Below are 18,627 nucleotides of genomic sequence, written 5' to 3' on the forward strand. Positions count from 1 at the left end.
CTTGCTGCCTGGGATCCCTTTTCTTAAATCAAAGCGTCTCCGCTGACAAATAGCCCTTTCATCTGTGGCCCCGTCTGGCACAAGACCATGCACATGACAGTTGTCTTATGAATGTCTATTACTAGCTCACATTTCTCACATTTTGCTTTGAGGTTTACAAAGTATTTTTCATCACAGTAACTCAGGGAAGGAGGGAGAGCCAACCTTATTATGCCCCTTTTCCACTGAAGATATGGAAGCTCAGAGAGAGTGACTTGTCTATGATTGAAGAGCTAACAGGTGTCTAAGGCAGGATTCACACTGAGGTCTCCTAACTTTAAACCCAGTACTCTACCTATTACCCCACATTGCCTCTCAAGGGGTTCAGTTGGCGGCCGATGATATGGAATGATGTGGAATGAAAAATCCTCCGGGTAAGTGAAATAGCCGGTAGACAGAGCACTAGACCAGGAGACAGGATGCCTAGGATCCCGTTCCACTTTGGCAGCCCACTCACTGTGGGACTATGAACAAAGGACACTGTAGAACTTAGTATTGCCATTCATGAAATGAGTAGGAGGAGCAAAACCTTCCCTTCCCCTCTCCATACAACTGAGTTGCAGTGAGGAACAGCACATTCACAAGTGAAAGCACTTTAAGGTTCTCAAGAGGATCCACTAGATTGGTGAACTCCTTGAGGTCAGGGACTGTCTTCTGCCCTTCTTTATATCCCCAGCACTTGGCAGTGCACCTAGCACAAAGTAGGCACTTAATGAATGTTTATTGACTAACTGACATTTAACAGCAACCTAAGACTTTATCTTTTCATAGGCTCACCCCTAAACCAGCAGCCTTTCTGGTCCCTATTCCCCATTTCCCTGCTCAGCTATGGTAGGAAGAGGGGGGAATGATCAAATGGAAATCATAGGGTCATTTCCCATGTAAATCAGGATCATAGTTTTAAAGATGAAAGAGATATTGGAGGTCTTCTGAGTCCAACTGCCTCTTTTGCTGATGGAGAAACTGAGGACCAGAGAGGTTAAGTGACTTGCCCAAGTTCACACAGCTAGTATGTGTCACAGCCCAGATCTTCCTGACTCCAAGTCTCACTTTTTCCAAGGAAAGAGTATTTTCTGGTTGGCTGTTGAGGATGAAACTTCATCTCCAGGAGAGGAGGCATCTCTTTGCTTCTTTGGAACAGTTTGGAGAAGTAGCCCCTGAAATAATGCCCTTGAGCTGCTTAGCCCTTCCAGGTTCCTCCCTACTGCAAAGGTCAGTGACTGGGTTAGTCTGAGTCCCCCCTTTCTCAAGAAAGTGAAGCAAAATATGAGAGGAGCCCTTCATCTTGGGGAAGAAATAAGAGGATCTTTGCTCAGAGCCCCAGTGACTGCTGGGACTCTGGAAAAGATGGGACCAAATATCTCTTAGATAACCATTCTCAAGCTCATAGTGTCATTGCTTTAAAGATATTAGGGACCTTACAAGTCATCTAATCCAACCCCCCTCGTTTTGCAAATGAAGACACCAAGGTTCAGAGAGATCATGTGACTTTCCCACAGTCGCTCAGGTACTAAGTGTCAAACGGAGATTTGAATCTCTAGGTCCTCTGACTAGAGTTACTACTCACTGCACTAGGCAACATTGACTCACTAGACCTCACTCAATGGGTCTTGCTGCCTATATAGCCCAAGGGAGTGATTACCAATCTCAAAGTATTGGTCTACATTGCTTAACCACATCCTGACACCACCACCACCCCTCAGGGTATTGGCCTATCTAGGGTGTAGTAGAGCCCTGACTAGCTTCCATATTACTTGCATGTACACTAATGTTATTCCCCAACTGGAGGGCAGAGTCAAATGCATTTCCAGGAGAGAAGATATCCTTGTTTCTGCTAAAAGGTTTAGGAAAACAAACCCAAGGTAATGCTTAAGGAAATACTTTCTAACGAAACCCTTGGAGCAGACAGGAAAGCATAACCATGGGATCTCCAGAACCACTGTCCTAAACAGTACACACAGTTCAGTCCTCCAAACAAAACCTGAATCCCCACCTGAAAGCAAATTCTTGGAAATATCTTGAGCTCCCTTTCACCCTGCTGAGCTGCCTCCAAAGCAATCCTCCTCCCCATCCCTGCCAACCACACACTGTCACCATCAACCCCATGTTTTTAATTTTAATTCAATTTTTCAATGAATAAAAAATGGATTTTCTCTCCCTCTCACTTATCCCACTGAATTAAAAAAGAAAGAAAAGAAAAACCCTTGCAACAAATATGCATAATCAAATAAAAAAAAATCCTGCAAATCACCCTGTATGATAGGTCATAAAATACTGCCCCCAAGCTCATAATAGCCGAGCCTCCTCTTCTGACAGAACCCAAGCACCCAGCTCCCTTAGACATTCAATTAAAATGCCTCAGAACTCAGTTTTCCACTCATTCTGACAGCTCGAGGTCAGACTGCTGACATTCCAATTAGTCTAAGACTGCCCAGGAGCCTAGCATGGAGGCAGGTCCCTTCTCTAATGAGGAGCTGACAATGTCTATTCTTATCATTTCTGTGCCTGGGAACTGCCCAGGGACTTGTATGCTAATAAGCGATACACAATGGAATGACTCCCCATCTTAAGCTTCATGAATTAAGACTTCAGCATCCTGAGGGAGGGAGGAAATATTGCTACTCTCTTCTGCCCTGGCCAGACCATCAGTCCTGGGCACTACATTTGGAGAAAGACATTTATAATCTATGGCATGTCCAGAATAGGGAGACTTGAGATTATTCCACGGGTACTTTAATTGAAGGAAATGTTTAGCCTGAAGAGGAGAAAATTTAGGCAGGATGACGTTGATTGGTGTCTTCAAGTAAATAAAGGAAAAGGGATTAGATATGTTCTCTTTGACCCCAAAGGGAAGACTTAGAACACTGGCTAGAAGCTATAGAAGGGCAGATTTCAGTTTGATGCAAATAAAAATAATAGCTCACATTTATATAATAAAGGTTTGTAAAGCACTTTATAAATATTATCTCTCACACAACAATGTCTAGACGTAGGTCCTATTATGATCCCCATTTTTACAGAGGAAGGAATCAAGGCGGACAGAGATTATATGACTTGCTTAGAGTCATGCACCTAGTAAGCATCAGTTTGGAATTAAACTTATGTCTTGCTGCTCCAGATCCTGGCTTCTTTTCTAATGATAAGAATCCAAAAGTAAAATGAGCTATCTTTGGAGGTAGTGAGGTCCCCACCAAGAAAGGCAAGTCTTCCAGTGGAGACTTGGTCATTGCTTGTCAGGGATGTGGTGGAGGGTTCCTGAACAGATAGATGCACCTCTCATTGCCCCTCTCCCCTCTGCTTGGTAGGGTCTTCTGAGTGTTCCATGAGCATACTTAATTTATTCCCATCTCTGAGCCTTTGGTCATTTTGATTACTATGCCTGGCAATCCTCTTATCCATCCATCTAAATCTTACCTGCTTATCCTCCAGGACACAGCTTAAGTCTCACCTCCTCCATAAAGCCTTCCCTGATTACTGCACCCTGCGCTGAATACCCATAGTTAGAAGCATACAATCTTACACTGAGTGGTTCTCTGATTGTTTCAAGTGTATAAACTTTACAGATTGTGAGGGAAGCAACTGGGGCGGGGTGGCTTATCTTTCAGCCTAAGGAGCTTTTTCCCCCCATTGATTGACCTGTGGTTCACTTGCAGGCAATCTCCTCTTCTCCTTTGCTGCCCCTATGGACTATCACTGACCATTGTAGCAGAAATCTTACCGGACCACATGGGGCATTCTGAATTGTCACTGTGAAGGTGCCTGAGGAGCGGCTCTTGGCTAAGATGTACTGGCATGTGGCGGGAAATGTGTACCGGCGCCCATCAAAAGTGGTGAAATGGATGTCTCCAGTCACAGAGCACTCCACTGAAAGAGCAGGAAGCCTGTCACACCCAAGGTAAGGACTGCTCCCCAGCCTAGGGATCCTGGTCTGCTAGGAGCCAAGATGTGAGGGAGGAGATGTAACCCTCCACCCTTGGAGGACGAGAGTCTGATGGAGAAACCTAGACCCTGTCCTTGGGTCCTCGATCTGATGCAAGAAACACAGGCTTAACCTCAAGAAGTTCTCATTCTGAGGGGAGAGGGAACATCATCCTGACTCTAATGTATGTTCTTAAAGCTTAGGAAACTCCAAAATTAAAAACGGTTCAATCTACAGGGCACAGTATCATTCAAGCAAAAACACTCATGTCAGAGAGTTCTTTGTCCAAAATATCTGGATCATTGACTCTACCCTACTGCTAGCATGGCCCTAGAGAGCTGTTCCTATGGACCCCACCCCACCTGCAATCTGAGGGTATGAAGCTAAGACTCCCCCACCCCCGCCCATGCCACAAGATACCTGGGCAGGCTGAAGCACTGCACATCCATTTGCCCCCTCTGCATGTGCTGAAAGAGAGAGATGACATTTCAGAGATCATGTTATACCAGGACCAGGTACAATCAAGCTTCAAATGACCAGGAAGGGGACTGGTACTCTATCTGTCCTCTATTCCCAAACTTAGCTAGTCCCCACAGACTGACCAGCAGCTTTATATAGATCTACCTCTGCTCTTCCCAAGAAGGCCCTTTGATCCTGGGATCACAGACCTAGGGATTCCTTTAAAAACAATGAAATGGAGGCTTATGAAGGTAATTGGGCCAACCAATATTGAGTGTCAGAGGTTGGATTTGAAGGTAGAGCCTCTAACTCCACAGCCAGTCATCTGTCCACTGTACCTAGGGCAGAGACATCCTCCCCATCCCACCCCACCCCACCCCCTACCACCAAAGAATAACAGCCTCTCCCTTCACATCCATGTCCTCTCCTTCCCACTAGTGGAGATCTGGGATTGGGGGAGGTTAAAACACCCTCTGGTCCCTTTAACTTTTTCTCTTTAGTATCATTTTATGGCTTTCTTGTTTGTGATATTTTGTTCTTTGGTGACCTCTCTGGCTTCACTAAGTGCCTATTTGCCCAGTGCCTCTAAGAAGGGCATTTCCAAGACTTGGGGAGAGGAGAAGGGGGAAGGTCTGAGGGAAGAGTTTGTCCCAAGTAACTCAGAGTACAGCCCAGGAAGGGGAATCTAGGAAACTTGGCCCAAGTCTGCAATGGGCTCAAATGCTCCAGAAATGGGGGCTGGAAAAAACTTTGGGAAGGGCCCAAAGGCCAGAAAGAAGGAAGTCCAGAAGAGAGCTAATAATTATGAGGAAAGGGAGAAGTCTTTCCTCAGTGAGGTATAGTATAAAAAACACTAGACTAGAGTCAGGAGACCTGGGTTCTGACTTCAGCATAGTAACTAGCTCAATGTATGACTGTGGGCAAGTCACCTGCCTTCTCTGGTCCTCAGTTTCCCCATCTGTAAAATGAGAGGGTTGGACTAGATGACCTCTAGTGGCCCTTAAAGTTCTGACTTTCCATGGTTCTGAGATATCAGGATGAAAGAGCACTATCTACCTCCCATCAGCCTATCAGGGAATAGGAATCTCCTCCATGCACTATCTCCCCATGGACTACATTCCGTCTTTTCTGCAACCACATCTAGTTAGGATCAAGCTACCACCAGCCTCTGTCAGTCTCTCCTGAGTGGCCCCACAGAGCCTGGATGTATAGGGATGCCCAGCTCCTCCTAGCCCTTTCCCACAATGGGCACCAACCATGTGTTGCAATCATCATTCACCACAGAGCCTGTTGGATACAGACTCCCATGGAATTCACAGGGACACTCAGCAGGCGCCATGCAGCCCCCATCTTCAAAGATTAGACCTAAGAATGCAAGTAAAATCCAGCTCTGACCACATTGCCTTGCTCAAAAATCTTTAATGGTCCCTCACTGTCTATATGGAGAATTGTACCCTTCAGACCTGGCATTTAACACCCTCCACAGTGTAACTGCCTTCCCACCCCTTAGAGCCTTAATCTACTTCTTTATGAAGCCTTGCTTTACTGCTAGCTACACAATGATCTCTCCTTCTTTTGAAATCAAAATGTGTACACTCATCTATACCTCTCGTTAGGTATTTATCATCCACTGCCTTGTGCTGTCAATTGTCAATTTCTGTTCAGGTGGCTACAACCTGGTTTCCTAACCAAAATGTAGATTCCATGAAGGCAGAGACCTCGTCCTATTAAATTGTGCTTATCTCCTCTCTCTCTCTCTCTCTCTCTCTCTCTCTCTCTCTCTCTCTCTCTCTCTCTCCCTCTCCCTCTCTCTGTATGTGTGTGTATAGGGCATGAAAGAAGTGGTTCATTGAATGACAATGAATAAACAAATTAATGAGTAAGTGGATGAATTATTTAGTGAGTGAATTAGTGTATTATGAATAAGGGAGGAAATTTATGAATTAGCGAGTGATTAAGTGAATAAACTGAATGTGTATGTGAATAAGTAAGCAAATATTCAGTCCCTGTCTTTCCCACACCTTAATTTCTTAGTCAAATTATAAATTTTAATGAATTTCACAGCTATAGGGCCACCCATCAACAGCCCCCAGTTCATTAGCTCTGGCATTAGGTTTCCCAGGGTAACTATTTCCTCCCTCCAACATTACCCTCAGGGCAATAGCAGCCATCCACACAGGCAATCTCACTGTCGATGCAAGGGGTCCTGGGCTGGCAAGATACAGGACAGCAGTTGATACATTCATTGTAGATGAAGGCCTCCTCCTTGCAGGTCACAGCTAGAAGGAGGGAGGACAGGAAGACAAGCCATGAAACAGGGTCAGTTTTTCACCCCCCATCTGGCCTGTCCCCATGCTAACTCTTGGACTCCTCATACTAATGTCCCAAGTCCCATCCCTAGCTCCTTTCCTCAGGGGAGGAATCTTTCGTCTCTGACATTCCCCAGATAGCAGTGGGGTTGAGTCCCTAAGCATCACTGCAGAAACAGAATCTAGCATCTGTCTGAGGATCCAGGTACCAGCCACCTTCCAGAGCCAGTAGAGAGAAATCCTCAGGTAGAGTCAGACCCCTCTCATCTCTGAGCTGGACACATGGATGGACAAGAAATCTTTAAGGGGATAAATCAGAATTATAGGATCTCAGAGATAAAAGAGGCCTTAGGGTCATATATAATACAATCTTATGGTGCCCAATACAGGAATCTCTTCTATAATACCCCTAATATCTGCTTATACTGCCACTGTTTAAATAGTCTTAAGGAATGGAAATCTCACTCTCTCCAAAGACAGCATATTCCATTATTTGAAAGCTCTAATTGTTGGTAAAATTTTCTTTTATACTGAGCTGAAAGCTCTCTCTGCAATTTACAGCCTATATTCCTCATTCTATCCTCTGAAGCCAAGAAGAATGGGATGAATCTCTCTTGCGTGTAACAGCCTTTTGGATACTTGAAGATGTTGATCATTACCCCCTTGAGTCTTCTCTTTTCTAGACCAAATGTCCCCAGTCTGATCATCTTCGCCTCATATGTCAGGTCTCTGGTCCTCTCACTGTCCTAATGGGCCATTTCCAGATCCATCCCAGCTTGCCAAAATCTTTCAAATATGTCACCAGAATAAATACCAAACTCTACAAGCATCCAGCTGGCACAGTAGGTAGCGTGCTAGGCTTCAAATCAGAATGACCTGAGTTCAAATCCAGCCTCAGACACTTACTAGCTCTGTGACCTTGGGCAAGTCAGTTGATGTTGGTTCCCTCCTCTGTAAAATGGGGATAATAATGACACCTATATTGTTAGGGTTCTTGTGAGTCTCAAACAAGATAATATTTGTAATATGCTTGGCCCAGTACTGCACACCTTAGGCACTTAATAAATGCTTTTTGTTCCTTTACCCCCCACCATAATGATTATATTTAACCATTTTACAGAGAGCTTTCTTATCCATTATTATATTGGAACTGTACAGTGACCTCAATGGTCAGTGGGGAAGGAAGGGATTGTCCTCCTCATTCTAGAGGTGAGGAAATTAATAGTTTTGTTTAATACCAATGTATGCTTGATACATATTATTTCTGCTGCCTCACCAAATGGGGCTCTAACATCTTTTGGAAACCCCTCCACATCTCTGGAATTTAGTCTCCTTAAATACAACATGAGGGAGATTGATCATGGGATTTTTAGGTTCTCTTTCAGTGATGGCACTAGGCTCTCTGATTCTTTGGAGTCAAGTCCACATCAGAGCTCCCCAAAACAATGACCCAAGCACCCCTGGTCTCCCCTAGCCTCAGGTATAAGGACATGGATGAGAGGTCATTAGGCTTTGGAGGGCACAGTGCATAGAGCCCTGGGATGTGACCTGGAGTCAGGAAGACCCGAGTTCCAATCTGGGCTCAGACACTGGTGAGCTGTGTGATCCTCGGCAAGTCATTTACTTTCTGCCTGCCTCAGTTTTCTTATCTGTAAAATGGGGATTAAAAAGAGAGTATTTGTAAAGCTATATAAACAGTAGCTTATTGCTGTTGCTCTTATAGGTCTAGAGCTGGAAGGTCTCTCAGAGGTCATCTCAGCAAGCCACTTCATTTTACAGATGAGGAAACCAAACTCCACGGAGGGTCCAAGGTCATACAATAATGTCAGAAGCAGAACTTGAACCCAGCTCCTTTGGATCCAGAGCTGGTGTTCTTTCCATTGTGTCATGATGATACCAGCCATGACTCAGCCTGGGCAAACAAGCTATCAACAAAGCCAGGTTTCTGTGAACTGAGGCTCCCAAACTTGGGTCCTTTCTTCAGAGCCCATGTCAAAGATGTGCCCTTAGGTTTTTAGGGTTACCCTTGCCCCCCCTCAAGCGGTGTTTGTGCAGACTTCACTAACTCATTCAGCCTACCGCACAGTGGGAACTTGACTCTCCAGCCCTGCAAGGAGCGTCCAGCATGGGCACATGCCCTGGCATATTCCGTCAGTGCCCGGCACCATGTGGTATCCTCAGATGCTGACCTGAACCAGAGAAGCCAAGAGTCATGGTCAAAATTGACAGGGTCCATCTCTCCACCCTGACTCCTATACCTGAGACTCATACAGATACAGAACTACCAGAGCCATTACCTGGCTGACCTTCTGACTCATCTGTTTACATCTGGGGTGGAAACAAAGTTAAGGACAAGTGGATGGGGCTCTGGATTGGGAATCAGGACACTTGGGCCCTAGCCCTGCCACTGCCACTAACTGTGTGACCTCCTCTTCTCCTTACTTCCCCTCTCTAGGCTTGTTTCCCCATCTACAAAGGGGGAAGATTAAACTGTTTTCCTTCCAGCTCAACTCCAACCCCACAAGGTGAGGGGAAAAAAAAAACAAAAGAATATTATGAAAATAAGGTTCAAAGACTTAGGACAATTAAGGCTTAAGGCATAGCCTAAATCCTGTGGGTGAGGATAGCCCTGTCCCAGACCCTAAGCAGAAGCTCCCTGCCCCCTCCTCATCCCACAGGATTCCTTCCCTTAAAGCACCACCACTCACTCACAGGCAGAGGTCGCTAGTGCAGCTTGCCATGTAGGGCAAGGGGCTGACATAGTCATGGCAGGTGTCAAATGGGGGCTTCTGCAATGCCTCACACAGCTCATACACCCCCTAGAAACAAAGCAGCACAGATGCTAGAGGGTGGGGTAAGGAAGAACACAAAGGTCTTAGAGGGGCCATCTTATCCTACTACCTGTCTCTATATAGGTCTATTCCTTAACTAGGCCAGAGTAGGATCTGTTCAATTATCTACAGATGGACAGAAAAGAGGAAATAAGAAGGAAGGAGACAGAGAGAAGGGAAAGTGAAGAAAGGAGGAGGAATAATAGGGAGGAAAGGGAAAGAGACAAGAAAAGGAGAGGAATAGGAAGAAGGAGGATAGAAAAGGGGAGAAGGAAGAAGAGGTAAGAGGAAGAAGAAAGGATAAAGGAAGGCACATTTCTCCTAGACCCCTCCCATCCAGCACCAAGAAGTTCCTAATGGTCTGAGAATGCTTTTCTTCTACACAAAGTACCCACCATAAGTATCTCTTCCCACATTCCAAAATGGGACCTCAGCAATGGGAGCCATGGCCCACCTAAGAAACCTTTATTTTCTTTTAGAGGAAGAAACAAAGGCTGAACTTTGGGGGGAGTAGGAATAAAGAAGAACAGCCTCTTGGGCAACCCAGACCTGCATGGCAGTGGTACTCTGATGGAAACATGGTGGGCGTGATGGAAATGAGACATTGGGTCCAGGAGTCTCATCTGGGGGATCTTCCTGCCAGCTGTTCACAAACTCGGCCACATCCTCTGTCAGTTTTCCTGTTGAGTAAAATGTCATCCCAGGGATGACCACCAAGGAAAAGAAAGGAATAGCAACAAAAGACAGTAAGATAGCAGAGAAATCAAGTAACACTAAAAAAAATTTTTTTTAAAAAAAAAGGAAGTAAACAGGTAGGAGGTTCATAACAAATGGAATATTGCAATGCTATTTTAGGTGGACAGTCTTTTTTCTAAGAAGTCTACCTTGGACAATGTAGTGGGTAGAGAGCTGGATTTGGAGCCAAGAAGACATGAATTTAAATCCTGCCTTAGATACTTAAGGAGCTGTGTGACCCTGAACAAGTCATTTAATCTACCTCTGTCTCAGCTTCCTCATTTGTAAAATTCAGAAAATAATAGTACCTACCTCTAAAGTTTGTTGTGAAGATTAAATGAGATAACATGGCAAGTGTTTTGCAAACCTTAAAATACTATCTAAATACTAGCGATTAATATTTTTCTTCACCCCATCCTTGAATCCTTCCTTCGTAAACTTCCAGATTAATCTTAAAATGCAGCTTCCCAATTAGGAATCATGCTAAGGAGGCACCTAAAATATTCATACCCTTTGACCCAGAGAACTACCTACCAGGCGTAAATCCCAAGAAAAGGTCTCATATATAACAAAAATATTTCTAGCAACATTTTTGAGGTGGAAAAAACGGTTCAAACAAGTAGATATCCATCTTTTGGAGAATGGTTAAAAATAGTTGCGATACTTTAAAGTAATGAGATATTACTGCGGTGAAAGAAATCATGAATATCAAGAATCAGAGGAGCATAAGAAGACATATGAACAGATGCAGAGTGAGGTAAGGAGAAACAGGAAAGCAGCATACACAACGACTACAAAAATAGACATTGAAAGAACACCAAGAAAACAAAATTGAATCCTGAGTAATTATTATTTCCAAGTTTATAACTAAAGAAGGGATGAAAAAATGTGCCTTTTCCCCTCCTTTGCAAAAGTGGGAGACTAGCGATGTGGAATTTATATACTGTCAGACTGTTGATCTGTTGGTTAATTTTGAGTGACTTTTTCTTTTTCTTTAAAAAAAATGTTTGTTGTTATAAGGGACATATCATTAAGAGTGGAGGAAGGAGGGGATTTTTGGAGATTCAACTCAACAAACATTTAGTAAGCACCTACTATGTGCCAAGCACTGTGATCTAAAAACAAAACAAACACATATTTATTTTTTTTAAATAATAACTTCCACCATTTCATTCTGTTGCTTAAGAACCCACAACAGTTTCCCTCAACTTCAAGTCCAAACTTTCCTGCCTGGAATTTTAGTTCCCCCCCCCCACCATAATCTAGTCCCACCCATGTTCTACTGTTCCTCACTCTTTTCTGTTCTTTCCCTGTCACCAATACTCCAAGATCATTTGACATTTTCACTTTCATTCACATTGTCCCTTCCAACAGAAATAGTCTCTGCCCTTCTTTTTACTGGGCCCAGGTCAGGGCCCCGATCATGGGCCAATTCAAGTCCCACACCTTCAAGGAATAGGATGAATATAGAGAATCATGGAAAGACTTTCATGAACTGATACAGAATGAGGTAGTGCCAAGAAAACATATACATGATGATTATGTAAATGGAAACAATCTAAAGAGCCACAACCACAAAATGATCAAAAGTGAATGTTGCAAAATTACAACAATGTTGCAAAGAACATTTTCCTCTTCTCCTTTGAAGAGTAGGAAATCCATAGGTGAGGAAAATTCTGTTTATTTTAAGGTCTTTTTACTATATTAATTAGTTTTGCTGATTATTTTTTCTCTTCTGCCTCATATGGTACCGTCTCCAGTTCCCTCACTGTCCCGTTTACCTTCCTCTAGATGCTTTGCATCCCCATTAGGTAAGGATACTATACCATTTTGCATTCACTGTCATTCTTATGGTTTTCTTAAAGCACCTTCTCCCCATAAGCTTCAGTGGCTCCCTATTATTTCCAGAAGCAAGTATAAAATCCTCTGTTGACATTTAAAGCTTTTAACAACCTGGCTCCTTGATACCTTTCCATTCCTCTTACACTTGATTCCCCTCCAACCCTCTATGATCAAGCTACACTTGCTATTCCTCACACAAATGCTCAATCTGCCAACTTTGTTTCTTTTCATCTCATATCTGGGATACTCTCCCTCCTCATCTCCAACTCCTAGATTCCCTGGTTTCTCCAAGACTCAGCTTAAATGCCACCTTCCACAGGAAGCCTTTCGCAGTCTCTTTAGTTATTAGTGCCTTCACTGTGTACTATTTATCGTGATTCCAATAGTGTCTAGGTGACTATCTTCTCACAACCTGAGGTACGTAGGTCAAGAATTACTAATCCCATTTTACAGATGAAGAAACTGAAGATAAAATAAATAAAGAGATTTTCTCAATGCCACACAGTCATTAGACATGAAGACCTGAACCTAAATTTCCTGACTATAAGATAAAGAACAAAGGTACTGACATAAAAATCAAGTACACCTGGGCTATCACCCCCATAGAGTGATTTGAGTGGTTCTGGAAGGGCTTCTCTACCTCTAAACTATGAAAAGCCATGGAAGCAGAAAGAACTTCAGGTAATCAGGATTGGACAATGGGACCTCTGGGGTTCTTTCTAACCCAGAATCTCAGGCTCTCAGATGACTACTGTTATAATAAAATCATCCTTTTCATCATCAGGGGTGTTTTGGTAAATGTTTAACAACCAGATCTCCAAAATATACACAATATATTTTTAAGTTTAAATCTGTATTATTAGCATTTTCTAAGTCCTTTTCTTAAGCTTGGAAAATCAATAAAACAATAAATCAAGCCCTGATTTGTAGCATTAGCAGGTTTCCAAGGAAAAATGCTCATACTGAAGATTTAACCATCAGTTCATATGAGCTAGCTTCAAAATACCCCTGGACATTATAATCATCAAGCATTTACAAAGTACCTGTTATGTGCCAGGCACTAAGCACTGAGGATGCAAAGAAAGGAAAAACAGTCCCTACCCTGAAAAAGCTCCCGTTCTAATGAAGGGGGAAACATGCGAATAACTATGTTCATATAAAATACATGATTTCTAAGCTCATCTAGCATAGGACCAACATCTCCACAGGGCTGGTTACACAATAGGCACACTCTATTGACTCAACTGATGAAAAGATTAGCTTTCTCCCCAAACCCATCACCTGATCTCTCCTATCCTGGATGTCTCTCTTGATACTCCATTTGGGAAAGGGGTAGGGAATAGAAGCTCTTGAGCTATTGGTCCTCAATACTCACCAAAGCTGGTCTTCAGGTCATCCTGGGGGTCAGCATTGTTGTTTCCACACAACCCATGAGTCTTGCCTAAATATTCAGGATTCATCTTGATGTAGACAGCTGACTCACCATCCCATGCCAGCGTGAAAGCAGACTGGTGCTGCACAATGACATAGCCAGCCATCTGATGGAGTCGCAAGTTCCCTGTAATGTGAGGCAGCTGGACCCTGTCATGGCACAGGAGGAGACAACACAGGGTACTCAGAGCTCCCAAACCTCCTGCTCACTGAGATGCTCCAAGAAGGGTGTTTATTAAAAAGCATTCCAACCTAGAACATCTGACCCACTCCCAGCTACAGACCCACTGGAACATACCACAGAAAATTAAGAATAATAACAACATTCACTGTTTGCAAAGTCTTTTCCTTATAAACTGTAGTTTATACAGTGAATTATTGCAATAATTTATATAATACTTCACAGCTTACAAGAACTTTGTAACTATAATTTACAAATTAAAGTATTACATTAATAATAATTATTATATGTAATATATAGTTTATAGACTGAAAATAGAAATTATTATTATTATTATATGTAATAATAGTAATTTATATTTGCATAATATTTTATAGTTTGTAGCTTTTTCTTAAAGCCCTGAAGTACACAATGCGGATCTCACTTAATGGATGCAGTAAGTGCATAGCTCCATTTTGCGGATGAGGAAATGAGGATACTAAGGGTCAGAGGGATGAAGCTCACTGAGGGTCACCACAGCTAGCAAGCCTGAGAGCCAAGACTTGAACCTGAGTCTGCTGACTCAGGCATGAAGACATTGGACAGGAGATCAGGACTCCAGACATGCTCATAGAGATTAGAGAGATAGAGGGAGGGGCTCCTCTACCCCCAAACTACAAGAGATCATAGAAGGGGAAAGACTACTGGGTCTCGGGTCAAGAGACCTGGGTTAGAGCCTAGTCAACACCTATTAGCTCTCAGATTTTGAGTAAATCACTTTATCTCTCTAAATCTCTGTTTTTGCCTCTATAACATAGGGATAATAATTCTTATAATATTGTTGTTATGAGGAATACACTTTAAAAACTGCAAAATATTATATGAATGATTATATTGTTATGAATAATATACTTTGAAAACTTCAAAATATATTATTGATACAAATACTTATTATTCTATATTGAGCATTATTATTATTATAATCTAAATACACATAAATGAATTATTATTATCATCCTTTTAAGCCTACCATACTACCAAATTCAACCATTAAAAATTCATTCCTTTGGGTGAATCCAAGTGCCTCTTTTAAAATGTAACTCTCTGGGACGGATGACACATGAAGTTCCTAAAACCTCAGGGTGAGTGAGTTTATCATACTAGTTGCTCCAATAAAGGAGAAACCTGGACACGAAGAGAGTGAGAGGGAAGGGAGAAAGGGAGAGAAGAGAAGTGAGAGGAAAGTAGAGGGCAAAGACAAGCTTTGGTGATGGAGCACCTTTGCATAAGCCCTTTGCTATACACAGTCTGTACACATATTGTGTATAAGACCCTCCTACTTACACCCCCTAAACAACCCGAATGTCTCTTGATGGCTTAACATAAGGTCATCCAGAGCCAAAGAACTTAAAAGGAAGACATATCCTTTACATAGTACTTTCCTCTTAAAAAAGGAAGAATGTTGTTGCTTCTGCCCAAGACACCATATGCCATGGATGGTAAGACAAGGTACAAGGAAGTTAGTTCATTACCCCAAACCCCCGTGGGTGACATTCCTGCTGAGACGGATCTCATCTTCCCCAGCAAAGAAGAGGCTGACAGACCGTGGGCAGCTGTAGGGGAAAGAGCTGCATTCTGGGTAGTTGTGAACCTGAAATGAAAGGGTTGAGACATCTGAGCCAGGAACCTACTCCCAGCATGTCAGAATCAGAATTGGAACTCAGGTCTTCCTGACTCAAAGTCCAGCATTCTATCCACCATGTCATCTAGCTGCCTCTACATATCTGGCAAGAGAAGTATGATAATGGCAAAAGTTTTGAGTGAATAAGGAACCATGGATTTAAAAAAAAAGAGTTAAAGAGTAAGAACTTATCAAGTATGCCTAAGTACTATCTGAGACAAAAGGCTGACCTCCAAGTATGCAACCTGGCAGATGTGTCTCTATAACAGGAATGGGGATCCCAGGTTTCTATGGCTTTAAAATCATAATAACAGCAATAAAACTACCCAAAGGGTCTGTGATTTCATCAGGAGGGGGAACTGCTGGTGTGAGAACTTGCTCCACCAACACAACTCTCATCCAACTGCAATTTAATGGAATACCAGGGAGTTACCTGAGAAAAATTAGGTTAAGTAATAACTGCCAACATTTCTATAATGCTTCTAATAAGGTTTACAAAGCACTATATGTGTGTATAAGCATATACATATACATAAGTGTATGTATATCTGTGTATATATGCACATACATATATATACATATGTATCTATGTACATACATATAAAACCTCATTATATATAGATATATAAATAGATTATAGAAAGAGAAAAAGAAACAAAGAAAAAGCAAGGAAAGGAAGGAGGGAGAGAAGGAGAGACAGAAAGAGAGACAGAGAGAAAGATCTCATGATTCTCACACAGGACCATGGCTAGTTAAGTGTAGAGAAAGCAGAATTTGAATGAATGAACGAACAAGCGAACGAATGAATGAATGAATAAAAAAGCATTTACTCTGTGCCAGGCCCTCTCCTAAGCACTGAAGATACAAATAAAAGCAAGGAACACAGTTCCTTCCCCAAGGAGCTTGCATTCCTAGAAGGGAAGAGAGTGGTGGTCAGGGAGCAGTGACAATTGGTTGGATAACGAAAAGTGAACCTTACCTAACAGAGAGTGGGGATGGTCTCCCCTCTCCAGGAGTGCAGATTGAGACATGTATCTTTTGGACATGACCAATATGAGATTTTGTTTTCCTTGAATATGCATATTTGTTACAAGGGTTTTGTTTCTTTTTTGTTTGATTATTCCCCCTCCCCCCAGGTGGAGGTGAAGGGAAGAGAAAATAGATTTTTTGTCAATTGCCAAAAATTAAATTAAATTAATTTTTTAATGAAAGTTGAAAGCTCAACAATAAAATGAAAGCTGAGTGCCCCCAGGGTTGCATTTGAACTTGGATTTTCCAGACCCAGCATTCTAATCATTAAGCAACACTGCCTCCCAGAAGGCACGAATACAGTGCTTGAAGGTTTGCAAAGTGCATTCCAGATATTATCTTATTTGACCTGATGACGTTGCTGACACATAATAAGCTAATCTTCCAACATGAGAATCCAGCTCATTCTAGAGTAACATTTCTTAGTGTAACTTAATATTCTGGCATCTGGGCTAAGCAGTTGAACAAGTCTTTCATGCTTCTTGTAGACAAGAACACATGTGGACTGGAGGAGGCATTCAGAACCTGGTTGAATGAATGAAGCTAAAACAAAACAGTCATTAATGAGTTCTCAGTAGAGGCCTCAAGGGATCTGTCCTGAGTTGGTCTCATGCTATTCAATATTTTTATCAAGGCCTTGGATGAAGACACTGAAGGCACACTTGTCAGGTTTGCAAAAAACATGAAACAGGGATGGAAAGCCAACATTTTAGCAATTCTCAAAGGATCGTCAAGGGAATCCTGGGGTCCCTGAGATTCTTTCAAGAGGTCTTTAAAGTCAAAAAGGACAGCTATGTGGTACAGTGGATAGAGTGCCAGGCCTGAAATCAGATTCATCTTCCTGAGTTCAAATCTGGCCTCAGATACTTACTAGCTGTATGACCCTGGGCAAGTTATTTAACCCTGTTTGCTTCAGTTTCCTCGTCTCTAAAATCAACTGGAGAAAGAAATGACAAACCACTCTTATCTTTGCCAGGAAAATCCCAAATGGGGTCACAAAGAGTCTGGATGTGACTGAAATGACTGAACTTAAGGTCAAAACTATTTCCATCTAATACTAAGACATTTTAATTTCTAATATGGTAAATATCAATGTAATCCACATAACAAAGACTCATAGGAGAGGGAGCTTCTCAATCATTTTTAAGAGTGCAAAAGGGTCCCAAGACCAAAAAGTTGCAAACTGCTGAGTTAGAACAATGGTCAGAAATGACTAAATTTAATAGAGATAAATGCAAAGTTCTAACTTGGGTTCAAAAAATCAACTTCAAAAATGCAAGACAGGGGGAAGAGAAATAGCTGGAAAACAATTCAAGTGGAGAGAATCTGTAGGTTTTGTGGACTGAAAACTCATCATGAGGTAATAACAGCATGACAAAACACCCCCTCCAAAAAATGCCATCCTAGGTTAGAGACAGAGTGTCCAGAACTTAGAGGATGAGAATCTTTTCTCGGCTGTCATGGATATGACATGAGAATACTGTATTCTGTGCTGGACACCTATGGAAGGGACATTGACAAACTGGAGGACATTCAGACATGGGAATCAAGGTGATAAGGGAACTAGAAATCATACTGAAACCTCACCGAGTTCCCCATACTGCATGTTTTAAGAGAGAATTTGAAGGATTTAGATGGGTTCTACTTGGTCCCAGAAAGCTGAACCGTGAGTGATAGATGAAAGCTACAGGAAGTGTCAGGAAAACCTTCCTAACAATTAGAACTGATAAAACCTAAAATGTGTTTCCTTGGGAGACAGTGGGCTTCCTTTTGTTGTCAAGTATATTATAATGTCTGACTTTTAGTATCTGTATGACCTTGAAAAAGTCATTCTACCTCTGTTGATCTCAGTTTCTTCATGTGTAAAATGAAGAGGTTGGTCTAGATGGCATCTGAGTTCCCTTCCACATATAGGTCTATCTAGGATCCTATGACTGGCAAAGTCCTTTCCACCTCTGAAATTCTGGGATTCTTCTAACTCAGGTGTAGATTGAGCTGGATGGCCAATTGGATCACCAAATCTCAGTTGGAAAGGTCCTATCAGTGCCTTATAAGGTTGATTAGTATGAATCGGTCCCTAAGGCCCAAGACTAACCTGATGAATTCATGTTCATGAACTGAAGACCAGTGTGAAAGACTACATCCCAGACCTTACCAAGATCAAGAATCCCTTTGGTGCAACCCAAGTTAAC

General features: G+C 42.3%; 1 protein-coding gene across 1 annotated transcript in view; it reads right to left on the reverse strand.

Moving 5' to 3' along the window:
* OTOG (otogelin) overlaps positions 1–18,627 on the reverse strand; it is a 93,265-nt gene that overhangs the window by 67,312 nt on the left and 7,326 nt on the right. The window contains exons 8-16 of the mRNA XM_036765102.1: positions 15,258–15,376; positions 13,510–13,715; positions 10,107–10,237; positions 9,439–9,545; positions 8,806–8,915; positions 6,568–6,696; positions 5,674–5,782; positions 4,379–4,425; positions 3,758–3,903 (exon numbers count right to left, since the gene is read on the reverse strand). Of these exons, the coding sequence (XP_036620997.1) occupies positions 3,758–3,903; positions 4,379–4,425; positions 5,674–5,782; positions 6,568–6,696; positions 8,806–8,915; positions 9,439–9,545; positions 10,107–10,237; positions 13,510–13,715; positions 15,258–15,376 (1,104 nt within the window). The remainder of the gene's footprint in view (positions 1–3,757; positions 3,904–4,378; positions 4,426–5,673; positions 5,783–6,567; positions 6,697–8,805; positions 8,916–9,438; positions 9,546–10,106; positions 10,238–13,509; positions 13,716–15,257; positions 15,377–18,627) is intronic.

The sequence above is a fragment of the Trichosurus vulpecula genome, chromosome 6 (genome assembly GCF_011100635.1).
Source record: "Trichosurus vulpecula isolate mTriVul1 chromosome 6, mTriVul1.pri, whole genome shotgun sequence".
NCBI classification, from domain to species: domain Eukaryota; kingdom Metazoa; phylum Chordata; class Mammalia; order Diprotodontia; family Phalangeridae; genus Trichosurus; species Trichosurus vulpecula.